Raw genomic sequence first — 26,094 nt, forward strand, 5'->3', positions numbered from 1 at the left:
GTCTATTGTAAAGTCTGTTTAGCATTCAGACATGCAATATTATTAGGCAGAAACCGAAGCTTGTCAGAAACTACCCCCGAGCAACAAGCAGTCTGAAAACATAAATAAACACTAACTTAAAGAAAAATGCATTTCCACAACAGGGTTCATCTAACGGTACCACAAACATTATAAAATTGCTAAGGAACACAATCTAAAAATGCTGATAATAAAGAAACCAAATTGGAATAGGAACAACAAAACAAAAGTCACACAATTATAAGATCAAGGCGTCCTAGACAGACTTCTGGAAGTCAGACTTGTTATTCACAGAATATCGATTTCCAAGGACTAGTACCTTTTGAAACTTAGTAGTCCTGATGTAAACTTACTAGTCCTTAAGTGAAGTGTCTAAGTTGGAATCAACACCAACAGTTGGGGTCCCTAAAAATAGGCTTAGATTTTATTTTGCTAAAAAAATAAACACTGTTATAAATTTAGATTTACATTTCTTTTTTAACAAAGCATCTTCGTAAATGCTCATACAGATCGATCAATCACCTGTTTGCACCTCGTTACTGAGCGACTAACTGTACTGTGTGTTGAGAAACTGACACTGACAGCACCAGATGGGATGACGAGGAACACATTCTCTCAGCCGACCATGAATCTCCGCCTGAAATTGACACCGATGACACAAGTAAAATGCTTATTTTATTGTACATTACACATGTTGCTATTTACAAAAATGCTGGCTGGCTATGAATTACTATCTGCAATAATTAATGTACTGACGTACACATGCAATCTTTACTAAAGTTCCAATTTAAAGACAGTACGTTTCACTGTAGCCCTCGATGGAATTGTTAGGTGGACATTTTTTATTTTTTTTAAATTAGCAGTGGGAGAAAACTGCTTCAGCAAGTACAGTAGAATCTGCCAGAACTGACGGACACTGTGTCTACTAGGTTTAGATACTAATGAGAGCGTAACAAATACAAAAGAAAAAGAAAGCTAGGAGACTTTGTATAAGTGGATTTTATATTTTAAATGCTGCAATAACAGTTCTGCTTGTGAAGCATCCACACTATATATTGACAGAACAGGTGATTTACTTGCACTATGCTGGACCTTATTTTCCCAGATTGGTGCTTGAGCCCTGGACCGCTCACAGAATCACTGCCTGTGTAAGAAAAGTGTGTTTGAATGAAGTAATTTCAGCTTCCAATCACTTAAAATATGCTGACAATAATGTAAACAACACCAAGCTACAGACAGCGTATCCCAAGCTTTAAACGTGTTATTGTTTGTAGATAAGAACTCAACTTTATTATAAACATATCGTGTTATTATGTTTTAAACAACATACTACGATAATGTTCATTATGGTAACTGATTATTTGTTTTAGAATGTTTAGTAAAAAGTGACCTATTGTTTGACCTCGTTAGTATAATCGGCCCCCTTTGCTAATGACATCTTCAGTCAGTGACCCAGTATACATCTCCACATTTTTGTAAAATGACTTTACACTGACTTCAGAAGATGCAAGGCGTTTCAGTAAATTCAAACGATAAACTTTGCATCCCTCGCAGAGGGAGAACACAAACGTAATATGCCATTAAATGGGGTTGGCATTGCAATGGAGATGAAGGGAGGTTTCAGTTCTGAGTGACTATTTTCTAAGCATTATTTGTGAATACTTATTCACCACTGCTACACCCCGTTAGAAAAACTGACTTCCCTGCATTTTTTTAACGCAAGACTAAACATGAGAGTAATATATGTGTACATTTGTTTTAAGTACTCGCCCAGAGGACTACTGAGACACAGACATCAACTAGCCCTCATCAGATTTAATTCGCCATGGGCGAGCGGGCGAGCATGAGTTTCTAACCCTGTGTAATTGTGTGGTGTTTCAGCCAGTAATAGAACCATTATAGGAGGTTATACGAATGTGGTTTACATGGAAAAGCTGCCACTTGAAATGCTAATATTACCCCTACACAAAAAAGAGAGAAGATTTTAAAATGGAACAGAAAGACTGCCTAAAATGTCCAGGGTGATGTGGTTGAGCTCATTGAAAACTAAAATGGACTTTATATGGTCATCTTTTTTTTAACAACTGTTCCTCCTGCACCTGTGCATTTATTTCAGGAGACATTTTAAAGTGATCAGAAATCAATACAATCAGAAACATTTCTTTGCAATCAAGGCAGTTAAATGGATTTTTGGCTGTGGGCTCAGACTTACGATCGATGCTGTATATATGTGCCTACTTTCCTACGCCTACAGACCTTTTAATAACCAGCACAATCCTTGAAGTAATACCATTATATTTTAGTCAAACACACTCTGTGTTCCTTTTTAACAATATACTGCAAATTAACAATCAAAATCATACGCCATAAGAAAAGTCTTAATCTAAGCCAACCTATGTTATTATAGTTAGATGGCTCACTGAAGGTAATCTGAAGTACAAAACAAGTCCCTAAGTTCTACCAGATAATAAAAGGCTCTCTGTTTTCTCCCTCTCTCTGATCACACAGTCCCAAAGAGGTTACTTACCACCAGCACCAGAGCTCAACCACAGGTGTGTCTACTCGCTTTCTCTTGGGGACAATGCTGTCACTGAAACACTACGCTTGCTCCTTCAACCACTTTCCTGCAAGTCTTACTGAATATTATTCTTTACTTTTTTTATTTCTTGATTTCATTGCTAAGAATGCTTTTAGTACACTACATCAATATCTTGAATAAGAATAATAAAATGTAATCAAACTGGAGTGTATTATAAAATGGATAACTGATAATAAGTTATTTTTATATTTTTTTGTTTAGTAGAATATATTTAGTAAGAATTCTCAGGGGAGGCGTATTAACACTCATTACAGACAATCACACGAATCATTACAAGTTGAAGGTACTGTAAATGTAGGTTTCAAAGTGTTTTTTCAAAGAAAATAATGAAAAAAAGGTTTTCTAATAGCGACAGTGCCCTCTCGATGAAGGCTCCATCGTGCGTTAGTTGACCTTGACTTTCATTAGCACCCTCGCCTTCAGCTCGGGATGCATAATTCCAGCCACAGTCAATACAGTAGAGCCCTCATCGACGGGCACTTTCGCTTAACTGTATCAGTGACACTAATCTTACATCACAGTCATGTTTAACAAGAAATCCGAGAGCTTGATTTGTACAAACCATTTTATAACATACTGTATGTATAAACAGAATACATACTGCATCTCAGTGGTGAATCATACTTTACAGATTAAAGATTATGAACAGTCAAAGAATCAGTAATACTGTGACACTGTGCATCATATAGTTGCATAGAATAAAACCCCTACAGCTGTCACGACAATTATTATTTTTTCTTTCATTAAGGATTCTAACAAGACAGTGTCCAATCTCTCTTTTGCTTACTTTAGGAGCCTGTCAGGTTTCATCCATTTGGTTGTTGCATATATACCAACTCAGCAAAAGTCTGTTCAGCAAGGAGAAAAGATGAAGCAAGGACTTTAAAACCGTTCTTTGGAAGCATCAATACTTCTTTGCTTGAAAGTGTCGTGGCTTGACTGAAGTTTGAGGCACTCAAAACTCTTGGAATTTAAGTAAATAAAAGAAAATCTCTAAAGCAACGAGTTCAGCAGAAATAGAGAAACACATTTAAAATTCAATATCTGACTTTCTTTAGAAACATTCATGGAGGGTTCACGGAATAGGAGCAAGGGCTATGTGGAGTAAGAACCGCATGAATTTAAATAGGAGATAAGTGCTTGAGACTTTAAAAAGAGAACAGAAAGCCACCATCGCAGAGGCGAGGCCGAACCGATAGGCTTCCAAGGCTGAGAAGCAACGGATACTCCCCTGAAGGGGAAGTGAAATTGAAACAGTATATAAGTACTTGTGTCTTTAGAAAGAGGACAGGGTTTCCCCTTGGCTCATGGAGAGTCGCCTCACAGATGTGAGGCCAAACCGATTGGCCTCCAAGGCTGGGAAGCAACAGTTACTTCCCCCAAGGGGAGATGAAGAGTAGGATAGCGGATGAATCAAAGACAAGTCTAGAAGTTTGGAAGTGAGCTTCACTTGCCCGCAGAGGGAGACCTTTGCAGAGGTGGCACAGTGTAGTGGAGGAGGAAGGGAGGTTGGAGGAGAAAACAAAAGCAAGATAGAGAATAAGGGTGTAACCCAGGTTTTAAACAGGGGAGGGGCCCAAGCTCCTGCTGCCTGACCTACGCCCAAAGGTTACAAAAAAATGTCACTCCGCTTCGGATTGAAGTTAAATTTAAAAGCCTAGAGTATAAGCTCTTAATAAATACTTAATCCTGTTTTAGTTTATTTAAAACTGGAGATGGGCACAATAAACCGGATGATCCAAGTCAATAGTGACCTTTGTTGCCCAGGGATTGGTTCCTATATTATTTATTTTTTCCTTAGCACTGAGCCATTTGAGAAATGTCCTATTTTCTTGCAGAATACTAACATGCTGAACGTAATGCAAATTTGAACTATGTGGGCCACAAGGTTTAACTTTCCAGAAGTAATCTTCTGCTTTTGCGTAAAAGAATACAGTGTTGATTATGTCTAACCATCACCGCTTCAGAAGGTCATTAAACTGAACTGAATGCATTACTTGATATTGTTTGGGTTCTGGCAGTTGATCACAATCCTGAGACACTGTGTTCTTAAACAGTATATTTGTAAAGGTTTCCCAGAAGGTTTATAAAATGCTAAAGTGTGTCAAATTATTCTAGGTATATAGACCCCTATTTAGCAAATCTGTGCACAGCCGCTTCCATTCAGGCAAAAATGACAGCGTTAGCTAACCATCGTGATAGCGCACGAAAACGTGATTTAGAAGTCGGGTCTCATGCGTGGGCTAACGCACATCAAATAGCGAATCATGCGCCCAGCCAATCGAAGCACAGTGGGGGGAGTAAGGTTACAACCATTGAGGATTCAACATTCCCTTTAAGAGCACCTGTTCATCTGCGATAGTGAACGGAAGACATTTTGATACCAAAAAAAAAGGAAGAATGTAGGCGACAAAAGCACAAAGAAATTAAAAATCTCCAGCAGCCCAAGTGAAGAGGATGACCAAGCCTCTCAAGCAAGGCTATGAAATAAAATAAAAAAAGTTACGTTTAAGGCTTTGTCTGACCTGCCTGGCACTTGCAGCATCTGCAACCTCCACCACTGGGGCTTCAAGTTCAGCATCTGCTTCCCTCAAACCCTGTAATCTTACCTCTGTAAGTTCAACATCACATCCATTATGGTGAGCTATGTTATGTAAAACACAACCAGCCAGGATGATATTGCTAACCTTCTGAGGAGTGTACTGTAGTGTTCCCCCAGAGAAATCCAAACATAGGAATCACATTTTGAAGATTCCAAATATTCGCTCAATTTCAGAACGAGCACATTTAAAGGTATGGTTATACCTCTGTTCGGCAGGGGTTGTGGGGTTGAGCAGCAGTGTCAGTAGCCACCGCTTCAGTGGATACCCATTGTCCCCTATCAACCAGCCTCTCAGACTGTCATCCCGCTGCAACGCAGCTGCCACTTGCGGATTAGCAAGGATAAACGAGTCATGAGCTGAGCTAGGATGGTTTGCATACACATTTGTGATGTAGTTGTTGGCATCACACACTTCTTGCACGTTGATAGAATAGGTCCCCTTATGATTTTTGTAAAGGTGCCTATTCTGTGTTGGTGCGCATAGCTGCACATGTGTGCAATCGATGGCTCCCAGGACACCAGGAAACCCATACCTCCCAAGAAAATCTTGCTTTGTATTTTGTTGCAGCTCCGGTGAGACAGGGAAATGACGAATTCTCCTGACCACTTTACAAAAGCTGCAGGTACATCTCACACTGCACATGATACAGCCGGCTGGCTCACGTCTGCAGTATACTGTAAAGCCATAAATATTTGTGAGCCTTTTATTATGCGCTTATGTTTAGTACTTGTTCTTTTGTTCTTTTGTGTTCTCACACTATGGCAACCAGCACAACAACTTCTTATAGGCTTAGCTCACCCCCTTATGCAAATAGATTACCAAGCTCCAGACACATCCCATTGGCCCTCAGTCGCACACCAGGACCAATGGGCACAGACCGACTACAACCAGTGAGGACGCACATATAACAACCAATGAGAACAGACCAGTGCACACAAAAAAAAACACTGGAATACAGCGGGGAGGGAATAACAAACAATTGTAAGTCGCCCTGGATAAGGGCGTCTGTTAAGAATAATAATAATAATAAGATACCATTTTATGTGCGATTACACATGTCTTTTTTAATTCCCAATTTATTTTTCTTGACAACTTTTATAGCTTATATGCTCAAACAGAAGGTCCCTCAGTGATAACATTTTCCGAAGCAGACCATAAAATAAAAGACCATTACTAATTACAGTCCCCGAATCTTACTGGTAAGTTCATACTGATTTAATCATATCTTTTCCACAGGATTCCTTTTAAATTACGAGCCTCTCTGTACTATCTTGCAGTTGATGGTGGGCAGATTTGACAAGCAGCTAGACAAAAGACCACCGTGCTGGAGTATTTCTAAAACAACATAATAATAATAACACTACCAGGGCTCCAGGCAAACTTTTTGGTAATGTCTGCAATTACAGTGCCTGCTTTTTTGGCTAAAGAGATATCAGAATCATCTAACTAGGAAAGTTGCTGTGCAATTAAATTATCGTCAAACTTCTGATGGTAAACAATATCTGGAATAGATGTGGCTGCTAAAGAATATACAACAGACAGGGAATAAAAAAAATGTTTGTGTTGACTTAAAATTTTATTTTGGCACCCTACGATTTGACTGGAGTACTTCTCACAGCCAGAATGTAAACCTGCGCTGTATGACTCACCCTGCGCACCATGCAGCTGTGTTCTACCAGGTGAGTCAGGTGAACCTGCGCTGTATGACTCACCCTCCGCACCATGCAGCTGTGCTTCTACCAGGTGAATCAGATGAACCTGCGCTGTATGACTCACCCTCCGCACCATGCGGCTGTGCTTCTACCAGGTGAATCAGATGAACCTGCGCTGTATGACTCACCCTCCGCACCATGCAGCTGTGCTTCTACCAGGTGAATCAGATGAACCTGCGCTGTATGACTCACCCTCCGCACCATGCGGCTGTGCTTCTACCAGGTAAGTCAGGTGAAACAACACTGAAAAGTTGCCAGCTAAAATGGTGTATGAGATAACAGCAGTAGTAGGTGCGGTGGCAGGTTGACAAACTCAGACAAGCTCCCCTTCAACAAAAACATGGATTGTTATAGAGAAAAGGGTTCTGTATGGCATTCTTTTTAGAATCTGTACAGGGCCTTATTCAAATCCCCACACTACAGCATTTTTGGGAGACCTGCTAGTGTTACAGCATAGTAAAAACTAGTAAATCTGTACATGATCCTTCTGTTTTTTTGGTTATAAAATTAAAACAGATGTAAATGGCCATACACACCTTTATTTTTCAAACATAGGCAATCCGAGTTGCAGGCTATTTAAAATTTGAGGAAAATTGCTTAAAGATTTCTGTCCCTTTTTTGACAATTCATTGTAGCCACACTGTGAGCCAACCACGCTGTGGTTCATAAAGATTTATAGGGGTAAAACAGTGATGTTAAATGGTGACTTGCATTAGTGATTACTGGGTCAGTTGCTGTCACAGCTGTTAGTTCAAAATAAAGCAGCAAGTTTTACAGGGTGCTTAAAAACAATCAGGCTGGATTTACACCCCTTGCGTTTTCTGAACATTAAAAAATCCGGACAGGGAATCAAATAGATATATCATCTGGATGAACAGGTTAAATGGTTCAGTTTTCAAGGAATGGAAAACATAAAGATCATAAAGGATTTAACTTATTAGACCTCCAAACGGTTTAAGCAAGTCATGACTATACACTGGAGGCACTGCTAAGTTGTTTTCTAATGTTATTCGTTCCACCAGAGCGAGGTCAATTTTAGAATAGTATAATATTATTTGTGTACCGAGATGCTTCTAGACCTTTTGTAACATGCAAGGGGGTAGGTCTGCTGAATGAGAGGGGAATTCAATATAGGGTTATAGGACAGCGAATGCCTGTGTATGTGGTTAAATGCTATAAATCAATGATATACTGTCTTATTATTAATATACAAGTTAAAAAATCAGCTAGATTTTTTTTTCTAATCATTGCCAACCTATATTTCATCCATTGTCAAATTCATTGAAAAGAGGGAAAGGGTTGCTGAACAGAATACCATTAAGTAAGCAATAAGGCACGACAGGTTGTGTGTTGCACTCTAATATCGCCATGACCCAGGTGCTTTGTAAGTCACAAGGCAACATGCACAGCCGATTGTGATGTCACCGTTTGGAATGGACTGCAGTTGTATAGAATTCCGAGAGGTGCCCCAGGTGTTATTTTTTAAAGCAGGTAACGTTTTGATATGGAGAATACTGTACGCTAAAAACTGAAAGTGGCACAGTTGATGTCATGAACAGGATTTATCTGTGATGTGTCATGGAATGCCGAAGGCAAAACATGTGCTCTGATTGGCTGAATGACCCTGAACAGTCCATAATCAAAAATCTAGCACCTGTGTTATTTTCCTGTTCAACAGCAACATTCAATGAGGCTTTCCAAAGGTGCAGTATGTATTTAAAATTTTAAATCAAGGACTTTTACAATAAAATGTTAAGAGGTTTATTTAGTGTGCATTATAGTGAAAACAGTTGAATGTTCATGTCAACAAAATCTGTTCAAATTCAGCAAGTGAAGGGAATAACCCTAAACTGTTTTGTAATAGTTAAATAAGAACAATTAAAAGGCTAAGAAGCCAATGCCTCAAAGCGTTTGATCTTTAAATTGTACACACGTCACATGACCACAATAGGCAACTATATAAGAGCACAGGATAAACCTACTACTACATTCTGTAAGGAGGAGATTCCATTGAAGTCTGTGCCTCATTTGGTTTATAGATCTATAAGAAGTGACAGCTCTGTTGTAAACTGTATTGTACACAAAACAGAAGAGTAGGCTTGGTGCCATTGATGATGGATGATTATCTAAAACAATAAAATGAAAGCATAGTGCAAAAAAAAGTAACACCTTGCTAATTCTTAAAAAAAAAAAAAGATTGCCTTGCAATTTCAAAATGAGTTACATCATGCAGAGTGTTTAAGAGTGGGTTGAACCATGCTGCTTTGGAAAATGAACAGTTTTACAAACAAAAACCCTGTATCCTTGTCACTGTCCGAGGCACTGAAGTTATCAGCTGTACTTTCTTCTTCACTTCCTCACTGTTTAGCATTCATGTTTTCATAAACAGCCAATATCATACATCTTGCCTATAATTACAGTGAGAACTGATGCACTGGCAGCTGGTGAGTCACCACCTTTCAGGATATACAAAAGTGACATAACAGGATTGCTTTCAGACTTCTTTCCTGGGATTTTATTGCCCATGTGTCTGCTCCAAGCTTTATTGAGCACTGTCACCAAACTCTGTTTACTGCCTGCCTGCTACCAGCAGTTCCTTTTGGTCACAAACAAAGAGATTCTTTCAACTGTAATTATATGTTTTAAAGAGTTCTACTATGTTACCAGCAATGAAAAAAGTCATGGCAGCTCAATAAATTTACTAGGAATAACACAGTAGTTTAGAGTTTTCAGAAACTTATTGTAATAGAAGTTGTACTTTTCAATAAACACTGCAAGACAGAAAAACGAACCGAAATGAAACAACTCAATGGTGCAAAGCTAATTCCGATACTCTCTTTCAAATTTCTGTTAACTGTGTGACGGACAAAAAAAAAAAAAAAATACATGACCAAATATAATTTACATTTTAATTAGATTTAAAATATAGAGCTTTGCATATGTTTTACTCCAGTCTAAGACTACAGAAAGTCCATAATTCAGCTTTTTTTTGCTTTTTTTTTTACTGTAAAAATACTTTTGAGATGAGAAATAAATCAGACTGCAATATCTTCTCAAAGGGCTGTTGGTTTCAACAAGGGATGTTGATTACTTTATTTCTTATATATATATATATATATATATATATATATATATATATATATATATATATATATTTAATTACTGCACCTAAGCAAGTAGTGGTTTAATAGGGATGTCTTGAAAATTCACATTCAACTAAAAACATTACAGATATTTATACACCAGACGAGACTACTTGCTAAAATCAAAGCAATATATCCCATAAAGGGAAAGCATTATTTTAATGTCAAAACATAAGCGCAAGACAAAAAAATTACATATTAATTCATTAAATATCATCATTCAATGTCTATTGAGAAAAACAATCTGTAGGGAAACAAATCTCAAAATAGGCAATAATGTGAATTTAACACTAAAAAAAATCATAGAACAAGGATTATTCAAGAAAGAAGCTAGGTGAGTTGGTAGGCACAAAGCAAAGCAGTGTCTTGCAACCACCTAGTTGTGCAGTACTTTAACAGCAACGCACAACTTGAAGTGTCTTATTGATGATAAAATGTCCCATTCCAAAAGAAAATCAGTCCATTCTGTAAGTTACCATTCCTGCCCAGGATGTTTTAGCAGTATTATTAGTAGTAGTGGGTTTAGGCGTACTTGGATAACAAGACTGCTGAAAAACAAACAGAAATTAAGTTTGGGTGCATGATTGCACATTTTTGGGCAGACCCAAGCAAACAGATGATTTAAAAAAGAAAAAAAAACTAACACACAAAAGTAGATACAGGATTTTTAGCAAAACAAACACTCCTTTTATCAGTGCTACACAAGGACACAGGCATCTGTCCTCCACCACAAGTTCCACCCTGAACTACAGTACCTTGCTTTTAAACCAGTGGCCAATTAACCAGTGTAACCTGACCACATTCTGTACCTAGATTTCAAGAACCCCATCTCTGCCAAACTTACCAGTGAGATAACTTTATTAACTCGAGCTGACTCAGCAGCCATGATGTAAACAGAAGCAGAGGGCAAATTCCATTTTAACAGTGGGAGGGGGAGGGGGGCAATGAACACTGAACTGCAACTTTAAACTAATCTATAATTTGTGACCCTATAATATGGCATTTAAAACAACACTGAAAACCTTTGTTGGCCGTGGTTTCCAGATACAGTGATAAGATTATTTGCATACAGTATACTGTATAAATGGTATGTTTTGTTTACCTATTTTAATTTGCAGTAGGTTCACTATGGATTTATACATTTCAATATTTGTTCATATTTCAAGCATAATGTTACAGAAGAAACAAGGGGTTATGTAGTTATGTATATATTTAAAAAAATATATATAACAATAAAAATAACACACACAGCTTAGCCAGGGGTGCACACATGTGGTTCCTTGAGGTCCGGAATCCAGGTTTTATATGTATCATGAAATAATTCACTGATTAAGGAGTACATGGGTTTATTAAGCAATTTAAGGTACAGGTGGAACAAAATCTGTGAAACTGTACAGTAGCTTTGCATTTTTACAATACTGTAAGTTACCAAGCATCTCTTAAAGCTGTGCTGTCCCACATCTTGTCAAATATTTGCTTGCAAGATACCAGTTTTTTTTACACTACATTCACCTGCAGTTTACTTCATCTGCTTCATCAGAAACAAGACCTTGTTAGTTTACCAGTTTGTTTACAAATCCTAACTACAGTTTACACAGCATAAAGAATATTTGATAACCTAAAGCAAATCTCACCATAGCGTATGATACAATTTCCTACCCTTCAGTTACTCTAAATTGAAAACATGGACAGAAATAATGACAAAAATAATGGCATAATAACTAAACAAAAGCACCTGTCATCTTAATGGTTTACTGTCAGGGTCTTACCTTTATGATCAACTGAAGAGTGACACACTTAGGCTAATCAAGTACAATATCCAGCTTGGAGAAATGGGAGCAGACATTTATTGGACAGATTCTAGACAGGTTGTGGGAAACATCTAATGACCATTTATTGTTACGGGGGTATTACCATATATGCTATACAGTATTTACAAACTGGCTGAAAAAAAGGTTTGTTGCTGCTTGTGTTTTAAACTGAAATATTGGGGAAATGTTTTAAATTATTGTATATATGTAATTCGTTTTAAATAATAAAACACTGTATAGCCTGTTTCTATTTAATACTAATACAACAATTACCAGTAAATCTAAGCTCAAGCATACAATTCAAATAAATCCACATAAATTACACTGAAATTTCATTTAATCGACATTGCATAGTGTGTGTGCAACACGCTCTGCGTCGTATTATTGAAGAATAATGAAACTTGCGTTATTTAGTGGCTCTCCTATCACGTTACAGAGGCTGTGCTTCGATCCTTTGTATTAAAACACTTAAAGGGATTTACATAAAGTGTTTCTTGTATCTGTAATGGTATTTTATAAATGTCTTTTATACCGTTAAAAAAGAAAACAGAGGAAGCATTTGAACTGTGCAGTTAAAAAATGAACTATCTATACGGATTGGTACTGTACGGTACATATTTTCCTGTGTTCACCAAGACACCTTTAAAAGTATATTGACCAACACTTGTGTAAACAGTAGCAAACGTCAAACAAATTCACCCAAAAGCATAAACCTGTATATAGAGAGATTTGTATTTTGTTTCACGTCTTTTTCCCTTGCATAAATAATTTGAATACACACATACTTCAACAACCAACGTGTTTGTGCGTCATGATGTACCGTAGACCATGTCAATAAGTAAATACAGCATTAACGTTTAGCATGAGCACAACAACTTGCTTTAAAACTCTTACCTCAAACAAAGGGCCAATTTTGTTCTTTTCCAGGTATGATTGTATTCTTGACTGCTGGTGCGACGCCATAAAGAAATAGTATGGTTTCTTGAATGCACTTCACAAAAATTTGGAGCAGCTGGCAAACGAGCAAATAAATAAGATTTAAAATAGAAAAGAAAAAGAACAGAACAATGTCGAAAGAAAAAGGCAGCAAACAAGAGAATCTCTTTAAACAGCAACAACGGGAGTCTGTTTACTATCTGTCAGGAACTGCAAGTTTGTTTCATAGAGGGAGGCATTGTTTAAACTGTACACTGCGCGCTGCTCTTGGTTACTGTAGCCCCGGTTTTTCCGTTTTGCTGTTGCGGAGCTGCTTCCCTGGCGACAGCGTCGCGTCTGAAGCCAATAGTGCAGATGTTTATTTAATACAGTTGAAATCTCTTGCTTGTTGGATGTTCTTGATCTACTCCTCCTCTTTCCCTTCCTCCTGAAATAACCTTATCCACGGGACATGTTCATTTTTCCATTTTTACTGCATTTCAGATTTTCAATGGTGGATATCTTTTTCAGTAACCTAGCTCATTTTTTAAATTGTATTTGACTCTTAACACTTCAGACCTGATTACAGGTCTTGGAAAGAAATCACCGCTCAAAACAGAAGACATTAAACTAATGAAGTATACTAATATTTATACATAATGCCATTTTAATTACTTTTTCAATATAAAAATACTGAAAGTATTTAATCCATGGGTAGTCTTTCTGTAAATCCACTTAGTGCCGAAAGAATTATTAGTCTTTTAACCCAGTATTGGTAAAACGTTTACAGATAAATCGTACTGTAGTTCCATATTTTCTGTTATTTAACCAACTTCATATTTATTCAGGCAAGTGAGCAGGATTGGACATTTTTAAACCATGCCATGCTTGTGGAGTAATTAAGCATCGCTATGAGGAAGCTTGTATGAATGACCAAATCAGCCGCCACCGACTGCTAATAAAAACAGTTTAGCTAGCAACTACATTCTCATATTCTCTAGGTCAATGTCAATTATGGGTATCACACATGCAAAATGAACCCCTTCCTACCACAGTGTCAAAGCCTTATATCTCAGAAATCATCTGAGATAGTGAATTGATATTTGCAGGGTTTTATAAAACTTGCATGCTAATTGTTTTGATGAACATGACCTCTGACCTAATATAGCAACCATATTGAGGTCATGTGACTTTTTAAAGTTTCTGCTGCATAGAGGCACTATACTTGAGTTATTGTCTTAATGTTTGGTACACAGCTGTTTCCCATGGGACAGACCACACCTTTGATATACAGTATTTTCTTTATATGGTATTTGGCACACTGATCAAGAGTCCTATTTTCCACTGTGCTGTAATGATAATGGGCCTCACCATCAACGATGCAAAGAGTCGGCTTACACCAGTGCTGTGCACAACGTACTTGGTGCTCCGGCTGGACTCCAGTACGATGCACGCATACCTGTCAGATGACAGAGTTGCAGCTATCCAGGGTTGCCTTTCCCTGTTTCGACACGGATCGCAGGTCACCCTCCTATTCTGCCAGAAACAGTTGGATCTGATGGCCGCAGCTGGGTCTGCTTCTCATGTGCCCACTACAAGCGTGGCTCAATGCGTTCCACCTCAACACCAAATGTGACAGACACCGTTGGCTGACTGTGTCTCACACGTGCTCGGCAGCCCTACGCTGGTGGAGGACACCTGCGCGAGGGTGTGCAGATGGGAGTAGTGTTAAACCGCCAAGTGGTGATGACAGATGCCTCCAACTTGGGTTGGGGGGCGGTCTGGGAAAGCAGAGGAGTACGCAGATCCTGGCTGGACCGCTGGACATCCCTGCATCTAAACATGCTGGAGTTGCAAGCGGTCTCCTTTGCTCTCCACCACTTCCTCCCAGTGCTGAGGGGTACACATGTGTTGATTTGGACGGACAACATGACAGTGGTGGTGTATGTCAACCACCAGGGTGGCCTACAGTCCCCGGGTTGCATCGCATGGCCTTCAGGCTACTGACATGGGCTCAGAGGAACGTGCTGTCCCTGTGGGTGATGCACATTCCCGAAGTGGTGAACTGGGCCACGGACCTCCTCTCCAGGGAGGTTCCGCATCCGTCAGAGTGGCGACTCCACCCTCAGGTAGTGGAGCGAATTTGAGAATGGTTCGGTAAGGCACAGGTCGATCTCTTTGCCTCAGCGGAGGCGACACATTGCCCCCGGTGGTACTCCATCCACCGCTTAGGTGGTCCACTTGGCGTAGACTCCCTAGCGCACGAATGGCCCAAAGCGTTTTTGTACTCTTTCCCGCCTATACCGCTGCTCCCAGCTTTTCTCGAAAAAGTCCGGTTAGAGGAAGCATCAGTTCTCCTAGTGGCCCCCAGGTAGCCCAGGATTATCTGGTTCTTGACCCTGTGCCAGCTGTTACACGGCTAGCCCTGGGAGATCCCACTGCGCATGGATCTCCTCAGTCAGGCGAGAGGCACTCCTTGGCACCCGGAACCAGGCAGGTTCTGGCTATGGGTCTGACCCCTGAAAGGGGCCTCTGGTTAGCCCTAGGGCTATCAGATGTGGTTGTGGGTACTTTGCAGAATGCTAGGGCAGACTCCACTAGGTCTTTGTACACCTACAAGTGGAGGTATTTCCAAGCTTGGTGTCTGGCTGGAAGCCATGACCCAATCTCTTGCCCTATGCCAGTTATCTTACACTTCTGCAAGAACTGCTTGCTGGTAGGTCACCTTCCACTTTTAAGGTGTATTTAGTGGCTATTTCTGCATGCCATGCCCCCGTAGATTCGGAGTCTCCAGGTGCGCTTTTCTTGGCTACGCGATTTCTTAAAGGCGCTCGGCGATTATGCCCTCCCAGGAGGACTGTTCTCCCGAATGAAGCCTTGATATTGTACTGAAGGCTCTCACGAAGGCCCCGTTTGAGCCCATACACTCCATAGAGTTGAAGTACCTGGCTATCACCTCCGCTAAGCGGGTCAGTGAGCTGCAGGCGCTGTCTGTGCACAGCTCCTGCATGCGTATTTGGGAGGATGGCAGCAGAGTGTCTCTGCACACCAAAACCTGCTTTCCTCCCCAAGGTGATCACAGCCTTCCACATTAATCAGTCTGTGAAACTGGAGTCCTTCCATCCACCCCCATTTGCTTCAACGGAGGATGAGAGATTGAATTTCCTCTGCCCAGTGCGGGCATTGAGATGCTACGTGGATAGGACAAGAGCTCTGCGTCAGTCTGACAAGCTCTTCGTCTGTCACGGGACACGAACCCAAGGACAGCCCCTCTCAAAGCAGCGTCTGTCACATTGGATTGTGGACACAGTCTTGACTGCGTATGATGGTGCTGGCTTGCCCCCACCTGGTAAGGGTAGCTGCACACTCCACTAGAGGGTTGGCTACATCTTGGGCCTTCTTCAAGAGGGGCCTCGATGTCTGATATTTGTACTGCGGCTAGCTGGGCTACGCCGCATACTGCACCTTAATGTGGTAGATCTTGCCCTGCCTTCATTAGGCAAAAGGGTCCTTGAGGGTGTAAGCTCACACCGCTAACCCTTGGGTCCCTGTGACGGGGTGCCCGCTTCCCCCTATATATTTGTATTATGATTTACTGTTATTGATTGTATTTTGTATATTCTTCTGTTTTGAAAAACGACTTTGTATTGGTTCAAATGCAGTTTTAATAATGTTTAGCTAGGATGGGATTAATTCCCATCCAGGGATGATTGTTCAGGTGCAGGTGGTCAGGAGTTTATTGATTGTTAATTGTGCAATTAACTCCTAACCACCTGCTATATAAGCCCAGCTCCAGGCTCATTGTTTGGTTGGAGTTAGGAGAAGGAACAGATACAGAGTTTGGAGGAGATAGACAGCAGTGAGAGAAAACGACTGCTACCTTTGTTTGGTTAAGGTATTCATTCTGTTTATTTCCGGTATTCTAGCTTTCTTGTGTTTGGCCCTTGTGCCCTTTTATTTGTGTTTTGAAAAGTTTATTTTGTTTAATAAAAAAACTGCGCAGCCACACAGTGTTTTGCCCCGCATTCTGCCTTTGGTGTACTGCTTTCCTGGAACCTGATATCACACACATCACATCAGCCATCCTGCCACAGTCCCTCATATGCTGCCGTTCCTTCTCCCTCGCGACGACTCTGGTATACATTATCCCATACATAATGTTGTTGTTGGTCTTCTTCGAATTGAAAGGGAACGTTAGGTTACTTACCGTAACCCTGGTTCCCTGAAAGAGAAGACGACCACCAACCACAAGGTCGCATTGGTTGCCCTCACAGGTTTGATGGAAAAAGAGAAATGGCTTCCTCAGGATGACGGTTTTAATCCCTTGGTGGGCGGGACCGAGTGCATCATCCTAGGAAAGGGCCTATCAGCAGCTCTGATATAGAGAGCTCAGCAATTACCTACCCAATGGGCAGGCATATCCCATACATAATGTTGTTGGTGGTCGTCGTCTTCTCTTTCAGGGAATCAGGGTTACAGTAAGTAACCTAACATTTTAAAATAATGGTCCCTTGTTGACTGCTTGCTATTTGTAATTTTGTCCATAGTTAGCATTGTGTGCAACCTATCAAAACTCTGTTGACTGGCCAGTTTGTTTACATATGACTGTGGCTTGAGCTGCAGGCACCAAAAATGGTTTGTCACTGCTATATCAATGAGTAAGACAGACAGACACAGCTATGCCACTACTCCCAGCAGCAGTCAAATTCAAACCCAATTATGACTCGGTATATGGATGTGTATAAAAATAAGTTATGTCTCCATACCTCCAATGTCTGTAGGGAGCCTCACACACACCATTATTCATCTTCAGACTTCAGCCTCCTAAATATGTCTCTCGATAAAACCCCCAGTTAATTACCAACTTCTAGGAGGATTAAAATTTAAAGCAGCACGTGCTGCAAGGTTGACAGGGGCACTCATGACTCAGTGCTGAGAACCCTGGAGCATAAGGAATGGGGTTGGTGGCAATGAATGAGGCAGGCAGGTATTGGCAATGTAAATATTTCTCCGTTCTCATTTCCAGACTGTATGCTTGTTTCTCAAGCAACCCCTGCATTCATTAACATGCAGGTTAGACCCCATAAACAAGCAAGAAGACAATTTATTTTTCTATCACCTACTGTCAAGGTGAAGGAGGCAGCAGAAAACATGTAGAAGCTCAGAATACAAAGTAAGAAACTAAATGAAAAGACATTTGAAATAGTTGAGGGGAGATTAAAGTACAAAAGCAGAAGTTAAGATACAGTACAGTATGTTACATCAGACATCTGAGAGATTGACATGTTTCACTCCCATTAACGCACCTCCCTTATGTTTTGCATCCCCTAGAATTTTAGGATTGAGACAATAAAAAAAAAAAAGAAAAACTACATAAACATAATTTTGATCTTTTATTTAGCATCATGTAATCAAAGAAACTACAAAATTATATAGCAAAAGTCTATCGGAAGTCATACTAGTAGCACAGTATTTCATGTTCGATTTCAAAATTAAACATTTTTCAATTTTTGTCAGTTTTTCGTTAAGTATATGGAAAACTACAAACCGGTATGTAATTCAATATGTTAACGTAGCATTATTCAGCTGGTTTAGTTCATCTTTATGAAGTAAAATTAGTTAATTCTATAGGATGATGCAAACTTTTTGTCCATAGTTGTACATAGCAAAACTAATGTACTAAGAGTAAAGCTTTAACTACTTGCTCTGTCCATTTTTGTATAAGGGAATATGTACCTGTTTCTTATGGTATAAGACTGTCTTGATTACCACGCAGACACCAACTTTATTATAATGTACTTGGATCAATTTAAATAGCTGTTTTGCTTTTTACATTGCCAAATAATATAATTTTTTCAACTTGCTGTTTACCCTGAAATAAAATCTGTCAATTAAACTGCCTGATGCAAACTTTGCACAGTCACAAGTTCTATAGCCTATACTTAAGATCTCCAGATTTTCTAAACCTCCATGTTATGGGACCAGCACATTATGATAAAAAGTCCAATCTTTGTCTCTTATAATATAATTTCATAAAATGTCTGCTTTGCAAAAACCAGAAAGCATTACAATAATTCAATAACTGCCAGATTTTTGGCCAGAATATACAGACCACATATTGATCAGTTTTATGGAAAATATATTGTATTTTAAACTAGATAAGCATATATGTTTTTTTGGGCATGTTTAATTTACCTTTATATATATATATATATATATATATATATATATATATATATATATATATATATATACAGACGTGCTCAAATTTGTTGGTACCCTTACAGCTCATTGAAATAATGCTTCATTCCTCCTGAAAAGTGATGAAATTAAAAGCTATTTTATCATGTATACTTGCATGCCTTTGGTATGTCATAGAATAAAGCAAAGAAGCTGTGAAAAGAGATGAATTATTGCTTATTCTCCAAAGATATTCTAAAATGGCCTGGACACATTTGTTGGTACCCCTTAGAAAAGATAATAAATAATTGGATTATAGTGATATTTCAAACTAATTAGTTTCTTTAATTAGTATCACACATGTCTCCAATCTTGTAATCAGTCATTCAGCCTATTTAAATGGAGAAAAGTAGTCACTGTGCTGTTTGGTATCATTGTGTGCACCACACTGAACATGGACCAGAGAAAGCAAAGGAGAGAGTTGTCTGAGGAGATCAGAAAGAAAATAATAGACAAGCATGGTAAAGGTAAAGGCTACAAGACCATCTCCAAGCAGCTTGACGTTCCTGTGACAACAGTTGCAAATATTATTAAGAAGTTTAAGGTCCATGGAACTGTAGCCAACCTCCCTGGGCGCGGCCGCAAGAGGAAAATCGACCCCAGATTGAACAGAAGGATAGTGCGAATGGTAGAAAAAGAACCAAGGATAACTGCCAAAGAGATACAAGCTGAACTCCAAGGTGAAGGTACGTCAGTTTCTGATCGCACCATCCGTCGCTTTTTGAGCAAAAGTGGGCTCCATGGAAGAAGACCCAGGAGGACTCCACTTTTGAAAGAAAAACATAAAAAGCCAGACTGGAATTTGCTAAAATGCATATTGACAAGCCACAATCCTTCTGGGAGAATGTCCTTTGGACAGATGAGTCAAAACTGGAGCTTTCTGGCAAGTCACATCAGCTCTATGTTCACAGACGAAAAAATGAAGCTTTCAAAGAAAAGAACACCATACCTACAGTGAAACATGGAGGAGGCTCGGTTATGTTTTGGGGCTGCTTTGCTGCGCCTGGCACAGGGTGCCTTGAATCTGTGCAGGGCACAATGAAATCTCAAGACTATCAAGGCATTCTGGAGCGAAACGTACTGCCCAGTGTCAGAAAGCTCTGTCTCAGTCGCAGGTCATGGGTCCTCCAACAGGATAATGACCCAAAACACACAGCTAAAAGCACCCAAGAATGGATAAGAACAAAACATTGGACGATTCTGAAGTGGCCTTCTATGAGTCCTGATCTGAATCCTATCGAACATCTATGGAAAGAGCTGAAACTTGCAGTCTGGAGAAGGCACCCATCAAACCTGAGACAGCTGGAGCAGTTTGCTCAGGAAGAGTGGGCCAAACTACCTGTTAACAGGTGCAGAAGTCTCATTGAGAGCTACAGAAAACGTTTGATTGCAGTGATTGCCTCTAAAGGTTGTGCAACAAAATATTAGGTTAGCGGTCCCATCATTTTTGTCCATGCCATTTTCATTTGTTTTATTATTTACAATATTATGTTGAATAAAAAATCAAAAGCAAAGTCTGACTTCTATTAAATATGGAATAAACAATGGTGGATGCCAATTACTTTTGTCAGTTTCAAGTTATTTCAGAGAAAATTGTGCATTCTTCGTTTTTTGTGGAGGGGTACCAACAAATTTGAGCACGTCTGTATGTATATATATATATATATATATATATATATATATATATATATGATCATTCCAAATGTAGTGAGGAGTGCAGGTTTCCAGGAAATCAGATTTATTTGCTACTATCTTAATTATAGATAGCAACAAATATAGACCTGCTGTGACTGTGTATTACATATGCCAACATTGGAAAGGCATATCTACACATATCTATATTTATAATGCACATTTTTATTGCCTGTCTGCAGTACTTTACACTTTTCTCTATTAAATGTCATTTGCCATGTGTCCGCCCAGTTCTGAATGCTGTCTAGATCATTTTGAATGACCTTTGCTGCTGCAACAGTGTTTGCCGCCACTCCTACTTTTGTGGTGTCTGCAAATTAAACAAGTTTGCTTACTATACCAGAATCTAAATTATTAATGTAGATTAGGAATAGCAGAGGACCTAATACTGATCTCTGTGGTACACCACTGGTTACCTTGCTTCATTTTGAGGTTTCTCCTCTAAATCAGTACTTTCTGTTTTCTACATGTTAACCACTCCCTAATCCATGTGCATGCATTTCCTTGAATCCCTACTGCATTCAGTTTGAGAATTAATCTTTTATGCAGGACTTTGTCAAAAGCTTTCTGGAAATCTAAATAAACCATGTCATATGCTTTACAGTTATCCATTGTCGATGTTGCATCCTCAAAAAAATCAAGCAGGTTAGTTAGACACGATCTCCCTTTCCTAAAACCATGCTGACTATCTCCCAGGATACTGTTACTATATAGGTAATTTTCCATTTTGGATCTTATTATAGTTTCCATAAGTTTACATATAATAGAAGTCAGGCTTATTGGTCTGTAGTTACCTGGTTCGGTTTTGTCTCCCTTTTTGTGGATCGGTATTACGTTTGCAATTCTCCAGTCGGTACAACACCTGTGTCAAGAGACTGTTGCATGATTGCTTGGTTAGCGGTTTGTAAATAACTTCTTTCATTTCTTTGAGTACTATTGGGAGGATCTCATCTGGCCCAGGGGATTTGTTTATTTTAAGAGCTCCTAGTCCCTTTAACGCTTCTGCCTCTGTTATGCTAAAGTTATTTAAAACTGGATAGGAACAGGTCGACATATGGGGCATGTTGTCCGTATCCTCCTTTGTAAAAACTTGTGAAAAGTAATCATTTAATATATTTGCTATTTTTTTTTCTTCGTCTATGATTTTGCCATTTGTATCTCTCAGATATTTAACCTCCTCTTTGAATATTCTCTTGCTGTTATAATATTGGAAAAACATTTTGGAATTGGTTTTAGCCCCCTTAGCAATGTTCATTTCTATCTCTCTCTTGGCCTTTCTAACTTTGTTTTTGGTCCCTTCTAAACGCTCTGTAAAGTGCCTTTTTTCGCAGAATATATTTTTTTAATTGATCTATTAAACCATTTTGTTTTAGATTTAGATTTGTCTACTTTTGGGATGTAATTGTTTTGCGCCTCTAGTACTACATTTTTAAAAAACAGCCATCCTTTTTCTGTGGATGTTTTCTCTGTTTTACTCCAATCTACTTCTGTTAGTCTCTGTTCCATACCTTCATAGTTTGCCTTTCTAAAATTGTAAACCTTAGCTTTAGTCATTACTTTTGGGGTTTTAAAAATCACTTCAAAATGAGACCATGTTTTAGTTATTCTGTCTTCGTTATTTGAAAAGACTAAATCAAGGCATTTAGGCCAAATAGTTCAATTTTTGTTTCAATGGACCACAGAATCTTTTGCCACATCTTTTCAGAGTCTCCCACATGCCTTTTTGCAAATTCCAAGCAGGATTTTACATGGACTTTTTTCAGAAATGGCTTCCTTCTTGCCTCTCTTCCTTACAGGCCAGATTTGTGGAGTACCTGAGCTATTGTTGACACATGGACAGTTTCTTCCATCTCAGCCATGGAACGCTGTAGGTCTTTCAGAGTTATCATTGGCCTCTTGCTGGCTTCTCTGACCAATGCCCTTCTTACCCGGCTGCTCAGTTTGGGAGGACAGCCTGCTCTAAGCAGATTCTGGGTGGTGCCGTATACCCTCCACTTCTTAATGAGCGACTTGACTGTGCTCCAAGGGATATTCAATACCTTTGAATTCTTTTTATACCCCTCCCCTGATCTGTGCCTTTCCACAACTTCATCCCAGAGTTGTTTTGAAAGCTCCTTGGTCTTCATGGTAGTATATTTGCTTTGAGTGTGCTACCCAACTGTGGGACCTTACAGAGACAGGTGTATTTAATCTGAAATCATGCGAACCACTTTTATTGCACACACACAGACTCCATTTAACTTATTGTGTGCATTCTGAGGGCAATTGGTTGCACCTGAGCTTATTTAGGAGTGTCATAGCAAAGGGAGTGAATACTTATCTAATGAAGACTTTTCAGGTTTTTATTTTTAATTGATTTGTTTTTTCACCCCCCCCCCCCCATATTTCTTCACACATTGAAAGTGCTGAGTAGGTTCTGTAAATCAAAGGAAAAAAAATCCAATTTAAATGCATCAAGATTTCAGGTTGTAAGACAACAAACTGTGAAAACGTCAAAGGGGGGTGAATACTTACTATAGGCACTGTATACCACATTCAGTATACCATTCAGCACAGTTGTGTATGAGGGTTTAATGAGACACTGAAGTATTCAGGTAATGTGATATAACCTTGTTATCAGGCTGCATATAATTAATTCATGAATGAATCTATTTTCAGGCATAATTTAGGGGTGTGTAGGAGCGTCAGCTCACTGAATTTCACATCATTGCTATTTCAAAATAACTCTCAGCATTTAATAGTCTCCAGATTTGATCCGACAACCCGCTGTCAATTTTGTCATTCGGCAGTGGAAGGAGGATGATGCTCCCATGGTTCTAAACTGGTGCAAGTGACCCAGTAAGCTTCCTGCTGACAGGAGATAGAGTGCTTCATTGTATGGTTCGGAGTTGTCTTCAAGAAGCCATTACTGAGAGCTACCTTATAACCCCCCAAGTTTCTAAATGTAGCACGTAAGTTTGTACTTTATTTTAACAGATAGGCATGTCTCACGCATAATTGTATTTGATACTGCATAAAGATCTTACACATGTACTGATAATTGCATTTAATTACTATAAAATGAATAATTCTTTATTTAACCAGGTTAAATATGCACTGATTACTAAGTTTCAATTGTGACCTGACAGAGAGACAGCTCTACTAGCTGAGACAAATAATACATGCTGGTATTTCATAATGTTATCTAAAAGCATATGGACTTGTGAAGTCGTGTAGTTTTTCCTCTTTTTTTTTCGTATTTTCCGGCTTCATCATGACAATTTCAGTGAGCTCGGGGATGTTGTCTTCAACCTCTATACACTTCTGCGCTTCCTGGGAATTTGTTTTAATTTTACATTCGTGTACAGCATTTCCGTTTGTGGAAACATCAATCCCATAATTCATAGTGACTACTTAAAAATATAGATTTTATATAGATATTACTTTGAATTAGAAGACACTTAATCAAGAGTTAATGTGCCACTACTATCAATGGAAAATTGTAACATAAAGAACATAAGGAGCTTTCAATGTGTATACAGAGATTTAAAAGCCCAACCATTATTCCATAAATATGTGCATACTGCCAAAGGTTATTATTTCTCCTTGGATATTGCAGGGATTCTTGCACACTATGGTGCTGGCTTGAAATTACATTTATATATATATATATATATATTTATATATATATTTATATATATATATATATATATATATATATATATATATATATATATATATATATATATATATATATATATATATAATTTCAAAGCTGCATCTTTTAAAATTGAATTCCATTTGCCCAACAGATGTTCTGAAAGAAGCGCAATATAGCCTATAATTAGCCCGTATTCATTCAAAGATGATGTGGGCAAATGCCAGAAAGAGCAGCTATTTCATACAAATGGCATGGTGAAAAAAAAAGAAAATCTGCTGATATCTACCCCTCCCCCCAACGCTGCAGAGTTTTAAACTGCTCGGTGATTATCTTTCTAAACATAAAGAGTTTGCAGGTACCTGGAAAGTATATTGGGATGATTACTTAAGGCAGACACATCCCACACTCTCTCATGAAACTAACGAATAGACCTGCTTATTAACTAATTATCAACATGCAAAACAAAAGCATGAAGTAGGGATTTATTTTTTTAAATGTAGTTTTGCTTCTGCAAATGAACTTGTATGGAAGATTCCGAGCCTTTTGTCAAGATAAATGGCATTGCCAGAGAAATGTCACAACTGTATCATCTGTACCACGCTGTTCATTATGAACCAGCAACTGGAGTGGTGGTAAATAAGGAAGCAGGACAAACAGTTGGCGAGCAGTGAGTGGGAGTGTAGGGGCATTGTGCTGAATGTGTGGAGCCAGTAGTGAGTGGGAGTGTAGGGGCATTGTGCTGAATGTGCTGAGCGAGCAGTGAGTGGGAGTGTAGGGGCATTGTACTGAATGTGTGGAGCCAGCAGTGAGTGGGAGTGTAGGGGCATTGTGCTGAATGTGTGGAGCGAGCATTGAGTGGGAGTGTAGGGGCATTGTGCTGAATGTGTGGAGCGAGCATTGAGTGGGAGTGTAGGGGCATTGTGCTGAATGTGTGGAGCGAGCAGTGAGTGGGAGTGTAGGGGCATTGTGCTGAATGTGTGGAGCGAGCAGTGAGTGGGAGTGTAGGGGCATTGTGCTGAGTGTGCTGAGTGAGCAGTGAGTGGGAGTGTAGGGGCATTGTGCTGAATGTGTGGAGCCAGCAGTGAGTGGGAATGTAGGGGCATTGTGCTGAATGTGTGGAGCCAGCAGTGAGTGGGAGTGTAGGGGCATTGTGCTGAATGTGCTGAGCGAGCAGTGAGTGGGAGTGTAGGGGCATTGTGCTGAATGTGTGGAGCCAGCAGTGAGTGGGAGTGTAGGGGCATTGTACTGTGCTCCTCAGGACATTTTAATTATTTAATATGTATTGGAATGCAATACAAAACAAAGGGCACATATATACTGTATATATATATATATATATATATATATATATATATATATATATATATATATATATATATATGCTTTAACTACCATGTATACACTATTTTGCCTAATTTTGCTGAGTGCCTCTCATTAGTCTGTGTTACCATTAAGGCGTTTGAGAAATAATTACAAGTTCTCAGGTGCTAATTATTCAGTCTCAGAAATTAAAGCATGGGAATTTTTAACATGCTGGTTGGGAAAATATATTATATTAATTGCCTTTCTGGTACTTTAAGATGTGGACTATACCACTGTATTTTACTTCAGCCTTGCATAAATAACATACCGCAATGTTTGATGCTATACAGCCATCCTTTTAGATTTTTTTATTAGAAAATGATTCCCCATGTGTGACTTTGCTTTGCAGAATTTAGGCA

General features: G+C 39.1%; 1 protein-coding gene across 7 annotated transcripts in view; it reads right to left on the reverse strand.

Moving 5' to 3' along the window:
- LOC117399457 (uncharacterized protein C8orf34 homolog) overlaps window positions 1-13,247 on the reverse strand; it is a 142,718-nt gene extending 129,471 nt beyond the window's left edge. For 2 of the 7 annotated variants that reach the window (XM_059022235.1, XM_059022234.1), the window contains exon 1: window positions 12,781-13,244. In XM_059022235.1, the coding sequence (XP_058878218.1) occupies window positions 12,781-12,849 (69 nt within the window). In that variant the 5' untranslated portion in view covers window positions 12,850-13,244. Of the gene's footprint in view, window positions 1-12,780 lie in introns of all 7 variants that reach the window. The other 5 variants (XM_059022237.1, XM_033998620.3, XM_059022238.1 and 2 more) reach the window with 4 other exon arrangements.
- Between the last annotated feature and the right edge of the window lie 12,847 nt (window positions 13,248-26,094).

This window comes from Acipenser ruthenus, chromosome 4 (assembly GCF_902713425.1).
Source record: "Acipenser ruthenus chromosome 4, fAciRut3.2 maternal haplotype, whole genome shotgun sequence".
In the NCBI taxonomy this organism is placed as follows: domain Eukaryota; kingdom Metazoa; phylum Chordata; class Actinopteri; order Acipenseriformes; family Acipenseridae; genus Acipenser; species Acipenser ruthenus.